Source organism: Mesoplodon mirus (assembly GCF_964341445.2).
Source record: "Mesoplodon mirus genome assembly, chromosome: 5".
In the NCBI taxonomy this organism is placed as follows: Eukaryota; Metazoa; Chordata; class Mammalia; order Artiodactyla; family Ziphiidae; genus Mesoplodon; species Mesoplodon mirus.
The window spans coordinates 35,243,084-35,257,716 of NC_138980.1; the positions used below are offsets into that span (position 1 = coordinate 35,243,084).

The 14,633-nt window shown below is 59.4% G+C and overlaps 1 protein-coding gene across 2 annotated transcripts; it reads right to left on the reverse strand.

Annotated features, from left to right (window-relative positions):
• Positions 1-1,101: 1,101 nt before the first annotated feature.
• Positions 1,102-8,361, reverse strand: MATK (megakaryocyte-associated tyrosine kinase; the record flags this gene model as incomplete). 2 transcript variants are annotated; one of them, XM_082622965.1, is made up of 13 exons in its annotated part: positions 1,102-1,563; positions 1,659-1,745; positions 2,125-2,320; positions 2,435-2,508; positions 2,594-2,678; positions 2,754-2,853; positions 3,991-4,056; positions 5,480-5,573; positions 6,051-6,270; positions 6,356-6,471; positions 6,558-6,671; positions 7,040-7,099; positions 8,311-8,361. In XM_082622965.1, the coding sequence occupies 12 exons, from the start codon at positions 7,046-7,048 to the stop codon at positions 1,324-1,326; spliced, it is 1,401 nt and encodes a 466-aa protein (XP_082479091.1). In that variant the 3' UTR covers positions 1,102-1,323. The 2 variants fall into 2 exon arrangements, with proteins under 2 accessions (XP_082479091.1, XP_082479090.1); XM_082622964.1 differs by lacking the exon at positions 8,311-8,361 and having other exon boundaries at positions 7,040-7,165.
• Positions 8,362-14,633: the final 6,272 nt, after the last annotated feature.

Genomic DNA, 14,633 nt, shown 5'->3' on the forward strand with positions numbered 1-14,633 from the left:
TGAAACCCCCTGTCCAGGCAACCTAGAGGCTGGCTGTCTGGGAGCATCATCAGAGAGAGGGTGGCTGACGGTCACAGGTCATAGCTGAGCACTAGCTGTGTGCTCTCAGTCCTTCACTGGTGTGAGCCCTCAGGGTCCTCATGTCTCCCCCGGAAGAGACACCTGATCACAGAGGAGGCTTTGGGGGCCCATGGAGGGGGGCCGCCCCTCTACTTTGCCCAGGACACCCCGAGTTTAGCACTAACATCCCTCATCCCAGACATGCCCTCAGTTGTTTTTTTTCTTGCGGTACGCGGGCCTCTCACTGCTGTGGCCTCTCCCGTTGCGGAGCACAGGCTCCGGACGCACAGGCTCAGCGGCCATGGCTCACGGGCCCAGCCGCTCCGCGGCATGTGGGATCTTCCCGGACCGGGGCACGAACCTGTGTCCCCTGCATCGGCAGGCGGACTCGCAACCACTGCGCCACCAGGGAAGCCCAAAATTTGGAGGGAGTATTTTTTTTTCATGCCCTCAGTTTGACGCAGTGGCTCACGGCAAGCCCGGGCCACACAGCTACGGGCAGAGTCAGGATTCGAACCTGGGGGTGCAAGCCCGGAGCCCCAGCCCTCGCTCGAGAGTGGACGGGAGGGGCAGGGCCTTGGGACAGGCCGTGCGGCTGGCTTTTTTCAGGGAGTGTTCCCTGGAGTCACCGGGTGAGGCTGTTGGGTCGTGACAGGTGGAGGATGTAGCCACACTGGAGCGCCCCAGGAAGGGACGAGGGGCAAGGCTGAGGAAAAGAGGATGCCAGGACAGGGGACTCGGATGTCCACAGCCACTGGTCTCCCACTGTCCTTTGCACCTGGGCCCCTGAGGGCTACGGTGGGGTACTTGCCACCAAAGGAGGTGGCGGACCCGTGGGTGATGGCAAGTGGCTCCACAGGTGGCTGTGATCCCTGGCCTGGGGGGTCTCCTGGCCCCATCCCAGGGGAAGTATATGCCCCTCTGGGCTGCAAGGTCCTAGCCAGGTGAACCCCTCAGTGGGCAGAAAACTGGGCAGGCAGATCACCCCCGGTGAGTGACGGGGCCCCCAAAGTGGTAGCAGAGAGAGACTCAGACACCCAGTCCTTAGAACCAGTCTTTATCCAGGTGCTAATCCTTCACTTCCTTGGGGCCGTGGTGCCCAAGGGCTGCCCAGAGCACCCCCTCCACCGACGCAGCCTGCCCCTGTGATGTGAGCCGGGCGGGCAGCTCACCGGCCCCGCCCGTCCTCAGGCCTGGCCCGAGTCCCCACCCTGTGCCCCCCACTGTCTCAGTTCTCTGGGGCCCGAGGCCCCGCGGGCAGGGTCAGGGCTCCTGGCTGCGGGGCAAGGTGGGACCGTCTGCATCCTGCCCCCCGTTGGGGGCCGAGGCGCCCGCGCTACGCAGCTCCCGGGCCAGCTTCTCAGCCAGTTTGCGGAAGGGCGGCCGGCGAGCGGGCTCAGCCTCCCAGCAGCTGCCCATGAGGGCGTGGATGGGACCCGGGCAGCCCTCGGGGGGCTCCATGCGGTACCCCTTCTCCACGGCCTCTGATACCTCCTTCAGCGACTACGGGCAGAGGGCACGCCGGTGCGGGCTGGGGGTCAGGATCACGACCCCTAGACCTGCGGGAGACCCAGCACCGCCCCCCCGCCCCTGCTCACCATCTTGGGGTACGGAGCCCGGCCGTATGAGAAGACCTCCCACAGCAGCACTCCAAAACTCCAGACGTCCGACTTGCTGGAGAACTTCTGTGGGGCCGGAGATCAGGGGGAGAGGGACCCCTCAGGGATTCTGCCCTAGCCCCTGCTTCCTCCAGGAAGTCCCCCTGGGTTGACCTTTAGTCCCAGGTCTCCTCCCAATAGGCTCCTGCCTCTGAATCCGTCCCACCCCCCAACCCAGGCTCAGTGCAAGAACGAGGTTATTCTTGCTCTCACTTGCTGAGCCCAAGACTGTTTCAGAAATGAGGAGACCAAGGCCCAGACTGGGGCTAAAAGGAACAATTATGGGCCAAGGGCTTACCAGGGAGGTGGAGCCATTCCCTTGGAGGTTCAGAGAGGCAAGAGACAGGCCCAGGGTCACACAGTGGAGCTAGGATTCCAAGGGCCCTGGGGGGTAAGAGGGGCTCACCCCGTGTTTGAGAGCCTCAGGTGCCGTCCACTTGACTGGAAGCCGGCTGGAGTCCAGCCCCTTCCGCTCGGCTTTGGCCAGGCCAAAGTCGCTGACCTTGGCCACCAGGTCCTCGGACACGAGGATGTTCCGGGCGGCCAGGTCTCGGTGTACCAGCTTCTTGCTCTCCAGGTATTCCATGCCCTCGGCCACATGCCTGGAGTGGAGGGGTGGTGGGCACGGGGCTCGGGTGCCTGGACCACAGACTCCCAAGGCCAGGCTCCTCCCTGCTCCGTGCCTTGGTCTCCCTGCCCCCGGGAACCCCACTCACAGGGAAAACTGCAGGAGCTGGGGGGTGTTCACAAGGGCCCGGCCCCGCGTCCGTAGAAAATTCACCAGGTTACCCTGTGTGGGAGACACGGGTGGGGTGAGGGCTGCTGGAGCCTGCTCGGCCGCCGCACCCCGCCCGACCCTCGGGCCCTGCCCCCACCTTGCTCACGTGCTCCATGACGATGTAGAGGCCCTGGTGCAGGATCACACCCAGCAGACGCACCAGGTTCTTATGCTGCATCTTCCTGGGGGCAGGCGGGCGTGGGGTGAAGGTGGCTTGGACCCCCACCCCAGGGTGCCCTCCCCTCACCAGGACTCACGTCATGACTGCCGTCTCGTCCAGGAAGGCCTGGGCTGTCACGTCGCACTTGATGTTCTTCACGGCCACCTTCTGTCCCAGGTACTCACCCTGCAGGACGGCTGGGGGCCGGTGGGGGAGGAGATCAGGACCCCACACAGACTGTACAGACACAGGGACATACCCACTCACACTGTCCCCCAAGGATGCCGATGCAGCGGTGGGTCCCCAGGCCTGGAAACCCCTCCCCTACAAGCTCCAGATCCCTGAGCAAAGAGAATCACCTAAACCACTCTGCAAACTCCAGCCCTTGGGCCCAATCCAGTCCCAACGTGGTTTTTTGCAAGGCCCGCAAGCTCAGAATGGGTTTTTACATTTTTAAATGGTTGAAAAAAGATCAAGAGAAGAATATTTTATGACATGAAAATTGCACAGAATTTCAGTGTCCATAAATAAAGTTTTATTGGCACACAGCCATGCCTGTTCATCTCCCTGCGGCCTGTGGCTGCTTTCCTGCTACAAGGACAGAGCTGAGCAGATGTGACAGATGGAAAATACACACACTCCAGCCCTTTCCAGAGAAAGTCTGTGAGCCCTGATCTAGGCCCGGGGGCCTTCTAGGATAATAACTTCAGGCAACAGCATCAAAACAGAGGGACCAGGGACTTCCCTGGCAATCCGGTGATTAAGAATCAGTGCTTCCGGGCTTCCCTGGTGGCGCAGTGGTTGAGAGTCCACCTGCCGATGCAGGGGACACGGGTTCGTGCCCCGGTCTGGGAAGATCCCACATGCCGCGGAGCGGCTGGGCCCGTGAGCCATGGCCGCTGAGCCTGCACATCTGGAGCCTGTGCTCCGCAACGGGAGAGGCCACAACAGTGAAAGGCCCGCGTACCGCAAAAAAAAAAAAAAAAAAAAAAAAAAAGAATCAGCGCTTCCACTGCAGGGGGCTGGGGTTCCATCCCGGTTGGGGACTAAGATCCTGCATGCCATGCAGTGTGGCCTGGAAAAAAAACTACAACAAAACAAAAGAGGGACCAGAGGGACCAGCGTGCGCCAGAGCCCGGGGTTGTGAAGGGCTCACACCCGCTGGGCGCCTGCCTGAACTACCTTTCTCCTGGCCCCGGCTGTCGTGAACCTCCTTTCACAGAGAGGAGCCCTTGGGTTCTCAGCCGCACAGCAAGTAGGAATCAAATGTGGATGTGAATTCCTCCCTGGGACCCTCCCACCCTCCTTCAGCCCCTGCCAGGCCTCCCGCTCACCTCCAAACTCTCCTTCTCCGATCTGTGCTCCCAACGTCAGATGCTGCAGGTTCAGTAACCAGCCGGCTGTCGGGGGGAGACCCGGTCAGAGGGCTGCCAGGTGCCAGCCCCTCCCACAGCAGCTCCACCTGGCGGGAGACCAGGCCGTGTGGCACGCAGTGGCCCCAGCAGTGGCCCAAGGGCGTGTCTGAGGCTCCGCACTCCTGGTACCAGTTATGGGGCGGCCAAAAGCAACAGAGCCCTTCTCTGTTCCATCTGGAGACTGTGTCCTTCCAAGGACCCTGTGGGCTCTTCCTTTACAATCCTTTATCCCTGACCACCCAGGGACACACCCAGGCCAAAAAATACAACAGAGACTGGTAAAGCTTCCAGAACCTGCTGGTAAAGGTTCTGGAACCTTCCAGAATCTTCCAGCGCTCTAAGTCATCATCTGTGTTCCAGCTTCCCTGATCTTTCTCTCAAGCACCCCTGTGTTCTTCCCCCCCCACCCCCAGCAGGTTCTGTAGGTCTCCTCCTCTTCCTCCCCAAAGCCCCTCTCCAAATCACGAGCCCTTGAGTACAATCAGGCATGGTGACACCAGCCTCCACCCAGGTGCCATCCCCAAGACGCTTCCAAGGAGACAGCCACGATCACCAGGTTCAAAAGGGGTGGCCACGGTAGGGCACACTGGCTCTGAGCATGGAGGATTTCACTACTCAAGGGCTGGAAAAGCATTTCAGGTGAGGGGAATAGAAGGCACAACAGTACAGAGGCATGAGAGGAAACGAGGAGTCACACAACCCCATGGGCTTGTGGAATAGAGGAAGGGCTTTGTAGATGAAGCAGGAAAGATAGCTCAGCTATAGGGGAGGGTTCTGGAAGGCAGTGGAGCTGCCCGAACTCCCTCCTTTAGGCAGGGGAGTGATACGGGTGATTTTCACGGTAGACAGCTGCCTCTGAGGCCACAGGGTTTGGGAGGAAGGGGGACTCCCCCCTCAGGAAAGAGGTGGTCCGACTGGACTGTCTGAGGCTGGGCTAGGGCAGGGGCAGCCAGGCAGGGAGGGGCCGGAATTTTTTTTTTTTTTTTGGCGGCACAGGGTGTCTGCGGGATCTTAGTTCCCCGACCAGGGAGTGAACCCTTGCTACCCCCTGCAGTGGAAGCGTGGAGTCCTAACCACTGGAAGTCCTGGGGAGGGGCCAGGTTTAACAGGTGTTAGAACTTGGCCATGGAGGGGGTGTGGGAGGGTGGGGGGCGTCGAGGATCTGCCCAGGGTTTCTGGCTCAGGGATGATGGGAACAGGGGCAGGGGTCGGGGTGGGGGGAAGCAGCAGGTGTGAGAACTGGATCAATATTGTGCCCTGCCCGGCCCAAGGGCAGCCCAGGTCTTCTGCCTGCAGAGCCAGGCACAGCGACCTGCTCAGGTGATGTGGCCTTGGCCGTGTGCCCAGGCCCCAGGGCCCTGCCTCCCCAGGCCAGGCTAACACTGAGCGGAAGGGCGGGGCCCCTTACCCTTGGCCAGCTCCTCCTCCGCTGACTTGGTGCCCTGCTTTCTCTTGGGTTTCACCAGCTTCGTGCAGATGGCCCCCTTGTCCTTGCTGTAATGCTGCAGGGTGGGGCAGGGCAGAGGCAGCCATGAGCCCACCCCGTGGATGAGGGAACCCCTGCACCCCATCCCCTTCCTAGGGGGGATCTCTGGATGGGGTGGGTGGGAGCTTGGGAGGAGGAGAGGGGGTTCGTTCCCACAGGACTCTTTAGGCTGGTTTCCATGGGAACAGGAAAGGATGCAGACTAGCAGGAAACAGGAGGATGGGGAGTGTCTTGGCATTGGTGTCAAATTGGAGGTTCCTAGGTGTCCCCAGAGGAGTCACCCCAGTCTCTGGAGGTGGGACCTGGAGGACTCAGACCAACTGTAGGGTTTGGTGGCCCATGGAGACCAGCCCCTCCTTCTCCCCATTGGGGAGCAGACACCTCTGAGGTCCCATGTCCAGCCAGCGGTCGGGGTAGGGTGGAGCCTGGCATTTTTCCATCTCTGCAATGCGGGGGCATGGGCTCTGGGGTCCCGGGCCTGTGGCGGCCGCACCTCCACCATATCCATGAGGTTGCAGAAGCAGACCGCCTCGTCGATGGTGAGGTGGCCGTCCCGGTGCAGCACACGGTAGTGGATGACGTCACGGCCGAAGCTCACGCACAGCACGTAGTCGCCCGGGTGCCGCGCGGACTCTCGCACCAGGAACAGCCCGTCCTCGGGCGGCTGCAGCTGTTGCACAGCCTCCTGGCCCGAGATCTTCCCGTGGAACCACCTGCGGCCGGCGGGAAGGCGGGCTGGGCATGGCTGGCCGGCCCCGCTGACCCCGCCCCGGTCCCGGTTTCTTCCCCACGACTCACGGCATGAGGCTGAGCTTGGGGTCCGCCGAGAGGGCCTCGCGCTCCCGCAGTGCGCCCGCCGCCAGCAGCCCCTCCTGCCCGCTGGCGTGATGCTTGGCGCGGTACCAGCTCTTGTTCTGCGGGAAGGGAGCCAGGTGGGGTCGGTGGGATGGTTTCCTGGCGGAGTCCCATCTCCCCAGGCACACGCCCCCTCCTCACTCACCTCGCAGGCCTCCAGGATGGTGACCACGTCACCCTTGCGGAAGGCCAGCTCCCCGGGCTTGGGGCGCGTGTGCTCACACTTGGTGATGCATTGGGTGCCTGGGGCCCAGCGCCTCTAGCGGGGGGGTGCCGAGAGGGGGAAAGGGGTCATGAGAGAGATGCGGGGTGAGGGGAGAGAGAGGCCCAGAGGAGACAGACTGGATTGAGGCAGAGACCACAAACAGCACACAGCGAGAGAGAGGAGAGGAGAGAGGGCGAGGGAGCGAGCAGAGGACATATCAGAGTCACAGAGCCGGGGCCCAGGGCAGGAGGGCAGGAGGAAAGGGTGAAAGAAAAGAACACCAAGTGATAGAGGAAGATTGGCAGACACCGCCAAGGGGCCACGGGTCAGAGAGTAAACCTCCCACTCCCCATGGAGCGGAGCTCCTGTGGACTGAGCAGAGGAAGGGCCGGGGCACAGGCACCCAAGCTGGGGGTACTCACCGTTGGCATCCTGGCTGAGATGGGTGAGGGGTGCCAGGCGTGGAGGAAGCGAGGGCTCCCCTGGGGAGGGGGCAGAGACCAGCTGGAGAGCCCAGATTCAAGCGAGGCTGGGGCCCCAGGGGCCATGACCACCACTTCCAGCCCAGGCCAGGTGGAGGTGACAGCCAGCCGGCCTCCCCAGGCTTGTAGGAGCTCCCCAAGCCCCTCTGGGGAGGTGGTCTTTCCCTGGAAGAGTTCCTTAGCATGGAGTCTGGCCCTGCCATCATCCCCAAAAGGAAACTGAGGCACAAGGCAGGCACAGAGCAAGTGGCCAGGGGGCTGACTCAGGCCCCAGCAGCCCACACAGTGTGTGGGGAGCTTGGAGCCACCTAATGGAGCCTGGTTCTTCCTCTTTTCTGGTAAGTAGGCAGGGACAGGACAAGGAAATAGAGGATGATTCAAGGTCATTCCTAAGAATCTCTGACCCTGAAGGGGGTGGGGGCCGGAGCAGTGCAGCCCTGCTGGGCTCCTGTGGCCACCAGCTGAGCCTCTCTCCTCTCCCACCCCACGCTGACCCAGGACGGACACACAAAGTCCCTCACTGCTGCTGGGGCCGGGGCATTTCCGCTCCCTGCTTCCCCCATGGACCCCACCAGGTGGCTGGGCAGTGGGACAGGTTGGGAGGGGTGAGTCTCTGCTCCTCGAATATGTGCCCCCAGAAATCCCCAGCCCTACGTGTACTCACACGCATACTGATCCATGTACACACAGAAACACACAGGTGGACACAGGTACCCACAGGCACGCGGGTATGCAAGCAAAAGCAGGTTCTCCTAGAGACAGTTGTGCACACACGTCTACACGTGTGAACACACGCACAGACTCTCGGACATTCGGAAACGTGTGTACCGGCCCCAACCCCCGCGACCACACACAAACCCACACTTGAACACCTGGGCGCCAGACGCTGGGCCACTCGGGCACGCAGAGCTACACGCAGGGCCGCGCACACGCAGCTCGGAGACACGCGCACATCCCTCCACGTGGACCCGCGGATACACACACCCAGGGGCTTGCAGACGCGCACACCCGCACCCACAAAAATACCACCCCACCCCACCCCGCTCCTGGTCGCATCTAACCACCCCCGCCCCAGCCGCGTACCGGACGCGCACGCTCGCGCTCGCATACTGGCCCCTCCCGCGCTCGCCCGGCATACCTCCACCCGCGAGCCCTTGGGGTTCCCCCACTGTCCCACCGTCTCTCCCCACCATCCCCACCGGCGCACTCACCTGTTCAGGGGTCGCCCCTGGGCCGCACCCCGCGCCCGCCCCCAGGAGGGCCCCCGCGCGCCGGCTGCGCACCCCGAGGCGGCCCCGGCTGCACAACTTGGAGCAAGTTGCTCCGCTTCCTCATTTTGGGGGGGGAAGGCTGGGATTGAGGAGGTGGGGAGCGGGAGGCGCGGCGGCCTGGGAGGCCCCCGCGGGTCCTAGCGCCGGCCGTACTGCGGTCTGCTTAGCGCGCCGCCGCCACCGCCGGCGGCCCCTCCCCGCCCCGCCTCCGAGGCCCCAGGCGCCTCCCGCGCGGCCCGGGCGGGGGCCGGCGGCGTTCTCGGGCTCCACGCCTCTACCCCGCCTGGCGCTGCGGGGCGCGCACCACTGCCCATTCCGGGAACCCACACCTTGGAGCGTGGAGCTAGTGCCAAGCGAACACAGGGAGGGGAAGGAGAGTGAGCTTCCCGTCCGGGGAGGTAAGCAAGGCACAGAGCCCAGACAACACGGTGGACCCTTCTGTTTAGGATTCCAACGCCCTCAGCCAACTCCTCTAACAACAAGGATCTCATTTCAGTACCTGGCCCCTGGAGAGGGCTGCTGGTGCCTGGAGCAAAGAAAGCCCTCAAAATGTCAACCACTATGAATATCCTTATCATCATCAACGACATTAAGGGAAAATTGGGGCCACAGGAAAAAAATCATCTGGAACTGGAGGCCTCCTGGCAGAGCAGCCATCCTTGGATGGTAAGAGTGGGGCCTCCACAGTGCCAACGCAGCTGTGCCAGAGGCAGCTGCCCACCCCTCCCAGCCTCAGTTTCCTCCTCTGTAGGGCCAGGCAGCACCAGCTTCCAGCTCAGAGGACAACTTGATGAGCATTTCATGGCCTGGGGGCCTGGCTCCCAGCTGTCGCTCTGCGATCTCCCTTACAATTCTTTCTATGAGTGGAGGACGCCGCTTGGACAAGGATGAAGCTGAGCTCAGCAGGGTGATGAAGCAAGATGCCCAGAATTTAATTTTCTGGTACCCCAAAAGGCTGTCTGTGCCTCTAAGGTGTCATGTGACTTCTGGCAATAGAGGCCCAGTTACAAGAATTACAGATATTCAATATCATGCAATATTATGCAGCAAAAACTAGGAAACTATGTGTATTAAAATGCTAAAATCTCTGGTTGTCAAAAACCACCACCACTTACCAGAATGTGATACAAAACAAAATGCACGATCCCATTCACATTACACAGGAGACAGTAAGTCCAAGGGGAACATTCCAGAAGGGGACCCTCCAACCGGCAAAGGGTTATTCCCAGTGAAGGAAGCACGTAGGAGGCGAGCAAGGGGGAGGACGTCTTTCTCTGTGGTGGTGTAATTTACTAATGCTGGCAGCATTTGCAGGGAGGTTTCCTGCTGGTCAGGCTGCCTGTGCTTCATGGATCTGGCTGTGGGATCATCCCAGGGTGTGCCCCAGCGCCCCCCTTCCCAGCCACGGGCACTGCTTTGGACCAAGGGGCTGGGGACCCTGCAGCCGGCATTCAGCGGGGTCACTGGGGGCCAACCATATACGGCAAACCATCATCACTTGCCCAAAATAGAAATGCAGCGTCGAAGTAGCCACAGCGGAAACCCAGCGGCACCACTAGAGTCACACCAGCCACTCCAGCGGCCCCAGGCCCACGATGGAAGTCTGCCTGCTCTGCTCAGCAAGGCCATGAGCCTGTGCTTAAGACACCCCAACACCCTGGCACACCATGGAGACCGTCTCCTTGATGCAGCCAGAGAGATGGGAGGAGGTCGAAGGGGTCTGCTTTCTCTCCCTGCAAAACCATGATACTTGGTGTCTGAGAAACAACGACATCCTCCCCAGGACCCCCAGGGGTCCTTGTCCCACACTCTGGGAGGCCCTTCCCTGGAATGAATAACCAGAGAAACCAGAGGTGTTGAGACTGGAGAACAGTCTTTTTTTTTTTAATTTAATTAATTTATTTATTTATTTTTGGCTGTGTTGGGTCTTCATTGCTGCGCGCAGGCTTTCTTTGGTTGCGGCGAGCCGGGGCTACTCTTCATTGTGGCGCGCGGGCTGCTCACTGCAGTGGCTTCTCTTGTTGCGGAGCACAGGCTCTAGGCGCGCAGGCTTCAGTAGTTGTGGCACGTGGGCTCAGTAGTAGTGGCTTGTGGGCTCTAGAGCACAGGCTCAGTAGTTGTGGCGCATGGGCTTAGTTGCTCCGTGGCATGTGGGATCTTCCCGGACCAGGGCTCGAACCCATGTCCCCTGCATTGGCAGGTGGATTCTTAACCACTGTGCCACCAGGGAAGCCCTGGACGACAGTCTTAAAAGGAGACAGCATCAGGTGCCCAAAGCAACAAGGTCTGGCCTGGGTGAGGGAGGCCCCCATGGTGTGGGCATGGGGCATGGAGCTGTGCCTGGCTCTAGGGGGATAGATTTGAGTCCATGGTTTATTTGGGTCATAAGGGGTGAGCTCCCCATCTCTGGAGGCATCCAAGAATCCGCCACTTTGAATCACAAAGACGCGATGGCTCTTCCAGTCCCTGGAGGTGGCAATACGTTTCTCCTGTCTTGCCTTCTACCAGCCTGAAGCCAGTTGGTAGCCACATCATGGATCGGTCTCCCAGACTTCCCCAGTGCCAGACTCCTCACCCTCCACATTTCAGTCCTGTTGACTTGATTCCAGAAATTCTCTGACCCCACCCCGCCCCAGGCAAGCCATGTGGTGCAGGCTGGTGACACAGAAGCCCCCTCCCTGCTCTCCCGGTTGCCTCCAGTTTTCCGCCTTGCTATCATACACCTTCCACTGCACCAACACGGGATGAAAACGTGGTTGTGCCCTCCCACTCCACACTCTATACCCTTGCATAGCTCCCCACTGCCCGAGGACAGAGCCTCAAATGCTCAGTCTGGCACTCCGGGCTCTTCATGTTCAGCCTCCAGCTGACCCCCTGGGCCTTGTCTCCTGTTCCTACCAAGTATCTCCCAGTCTGGCAGCGCTGAACTGCACGAGTTTGCCTGGCTGTCCCCTCTGCCTGGGATGTCCTACCCCCTTGTCCAGCGGGCATCCCCAGCTCTCGCCATCTTTTTGAAGCCTTCCCCGTCTTTCTCAGAGTAAGACCCCACTTCTATGCCCTGAAAGGACACAACACTAGCCCTCTCATCTTGCTGTGTGACGGGCGTGGACCTGGCCTTAGTGACTAAGCCCATCAGCCTGCCTGAGGAGGAACCAGCCCAAGGGAAGCAGAGAGACTGAACCCCTCGGGGAGAATTCAAATGCTTGGATCCAGCCATGCGTGGAGTTCATGCTCTGCCTAGTGTTGGAAGCTGGTCTTTGCTTTTTGGTGGCTTCGGTGGGGGGGGGGTCTGCGACTTGCAACCAAAGGGATTCCTAGTACTGAAAATGGGACCAGAAGTTCGGTGTTGAAATGAACGGAATCGGGGCTTCCCTGGTGGTCCAGTGGTTAAGACTCCGCGATTCCAATGCAGGAGGTGTGGGTTTGATTCCTGATAGGGGAACTAAGATCCCACATGCCGAGTGGCCAAAAAAAGAAAAGAAAAGAAAAGAACGGACTCTATGATGTGGAACTGGTGAGTCAGATTAGGTTGCCCTAAACTCAGCTAGGAAGAGGGAACTCCTGGGTGTCCCCTTCCACAAGCTGATAAATCCGCCGTCCACCCACCGGGTCAGGTGGCGCTGGCAACAGAGGAGCCCTGATGGACCTACCCCATCCCCCTCCCGAAGGCCTTTCTTTTGCTCGTCCAAATCTCACTGTTCTCACCTTTCTCATCTTTCTCCTGTTTTCACTGTTGCCCAACCCTCCCTTCTCCAAACTCTTGGAGACTATTGGGGCCAATCCTCTCTCTCTGGAATTGGAGCAGCTGAGACAGAGAGGCGAGGCTGCTTGCCCTTGGTCACACAGCTGGCTGGGGCTGAGAGTCAGGCCCGCGGACTCCCCCACTGGGGTTCTAAACTTCTCAAGGGCGGGGCACATTTCTTATTCTCCTTTACTAATACAGAGGAAAATCGTAGTAGGCGTGAACAAAGGGCATCATGTGACAGACACTTTACTACGTAATGCATCAGTTGGAATTAGGATTGGCTACACGGGGTGGAAGACCCCCAGTGCTAGAGGTTTGAATTAGATAGGAATTAATCCTCTCTGAGGGAGGCAATCGAGGGCTGTGACAGGGACCCAGGCTCCTGCCGTCTTCTGGCTCTGCCTTTCTCAGCACTTGAATTGGTCAGCACTTGAATTTCCACTTCTTGATACAAGATGACTGCTCAAACTCCATCCATCCCATCTGCATTCCAGCCAGCAGGAAGCAGGAAGTTTCAGAGAACAATGGTGCACCTCTTCCTTTTAAGGACTTTTCCTGCAAGATGCACATGACACCTTCCCTTCTTCCCATTGGGTAGAATTTAGCTACAAGGCCAAACCCAGGAGCAGGGGAAGCTGGGAAATATGGACTTTACACTAGGGGCCAAGGAAGAGGGGGAGGCGGGAGCACTGGCCTCCTCTTCCTCAAAGCTCCCAGGCTCACTCCCATCTCAGGGCCTTTGCATTCCTGTTCCTCCTGCCTGGGACACTTTCCCAGACATACCCAACATTCCAGAAACCCCACAGAATATTTCAACCCGCTGACACTTCACACCCCCTTCCTTTGAAGCTCTGTAGAACTACCACGTTCAGACCGAACATATATTTTACTTTATCTTGTTTACTGGCTGCGTCTTCTCTAGAACGTCGGCTCCCTGAAGGCAGGGATTTTGGATGGTGTCATTCACTGCTGTGGCCTCAGTACTTGGCACACAGCAGGTGCTCAGAACATACTTTTTAAGCCAGTGAATGTTGGGGAGAGAAGAGGTAATGAGCAGTGCCTGTCACTTGTGAGGTGAGCGCTCTCATTGGACCCATTTTTCAGATGAGAAAGCTGAGGCTCAGAGGGTGCCATGCTCTAGGACATGGGAAGTGGTGGGCTGAGCTTTAAGCTCAGGCCCATCTGGCTCCAGGGCCCACATACTGGCTGCCCGGCAAGGTGTGGGGCACACGGTAGACCTCCCGAAGAGAACGCGCCAGTAACAGCTTTCTGGATGTGGAGGGGCAGGTGAGGCAGGGCAGCTGCTGCCGGCTGTGGGGACAGCTGAGCTGCACAGCCCCAGCGGATCCTCGGCTGGAGCACACCGGATCAGACTTGGCTGGATCAGACTGCCCCAATTAACACACCTTCGAATTTAGCTTTCTCTCCCTGCCAGGGGACGCAGGGGATTCAGCGCAGGAATACTCTCCTCTTTCGAGGAAAAATGCTTTGCAACCAGAGTGCGGTCTGCTGGGCCATTCTTGACTTGTCCAAGGAAGGGCCTCTTGGACGACCTGCTTTGGGTGCCAAGGGTGAGCTTCAGGCGGATCTGCCTTTGATGGGAGAGGGTGCCTGCTCTTCCCCCATGTCCCTTGGTCCCATCTTCCTTGTACCAAAGGTGGAGCTGGGCACCTCACTTCCCAAGCATGCTCAAGGGTTCAATATATGTAACCTGGGTCTGTGTTACCTCCTGGCTTGGAACCTTCCTCTGGTGCCTGCTGTGCTCGCAAAACCCAGCTCCCCGCTGTGGCTTGGCAGGCCGCTGTCACCTCTCTGCTCCCAGCTCTCTCCTGTTCCTCAAATGCTCCAGGCACCGTCCAGCCTCGGGGCCTTTGCACGTGCTGTTTTTGCCTCCTACTGTGTGCTCCTCTCAGCTCTTCGCAAGGCAGGCTCCTTCTTATCATTTCCAACTCCTCCGTGCCTGACCACTCAGAGGGGCAACCCACCATCAAAGCCCGAATCACTGCCGGTTACCCTGTCTTACTCGCTCCTGTTGATTGCCTTTGACTCACCTTGCTCCCCTTGACAGAGCGTAGGCTCTGTGAGCGAGGGTAGGGACTGGCTCTGGCCTGGGCAAGCATTTATCTCTGGAGCCTGGCATGCAGTAGGTCCTCTCAGAACAAATGAACACAGAGTTGTGTGAGAGGGTAAAGTTAGAGGGACAGCGGGCGATCCACAAGGTACCGAAAGACTTGCCCCTGTGCCCCTGCTCCAGGATCCACCTTGATCCTCCCTATCCTGTCCCCCACACCCTCATCCTCTAACGTAGGAGTCAGCAAACTCTCTGTCAAGGGCCACATGTCTTGACTACTCAGCTCTGCCGTTGTAGCTCGAAAACCACCAGAGAGAGAGAACACAAGGGAAAGAGAACAGGTATGGCTGCATTCCAATAAAACGTTACTTATGGATGCTGAAATTTCAACTTCATGTACTATTCACATGTCATGCAATATTGTGACTCTTTTTTCCCCGCCGTTTA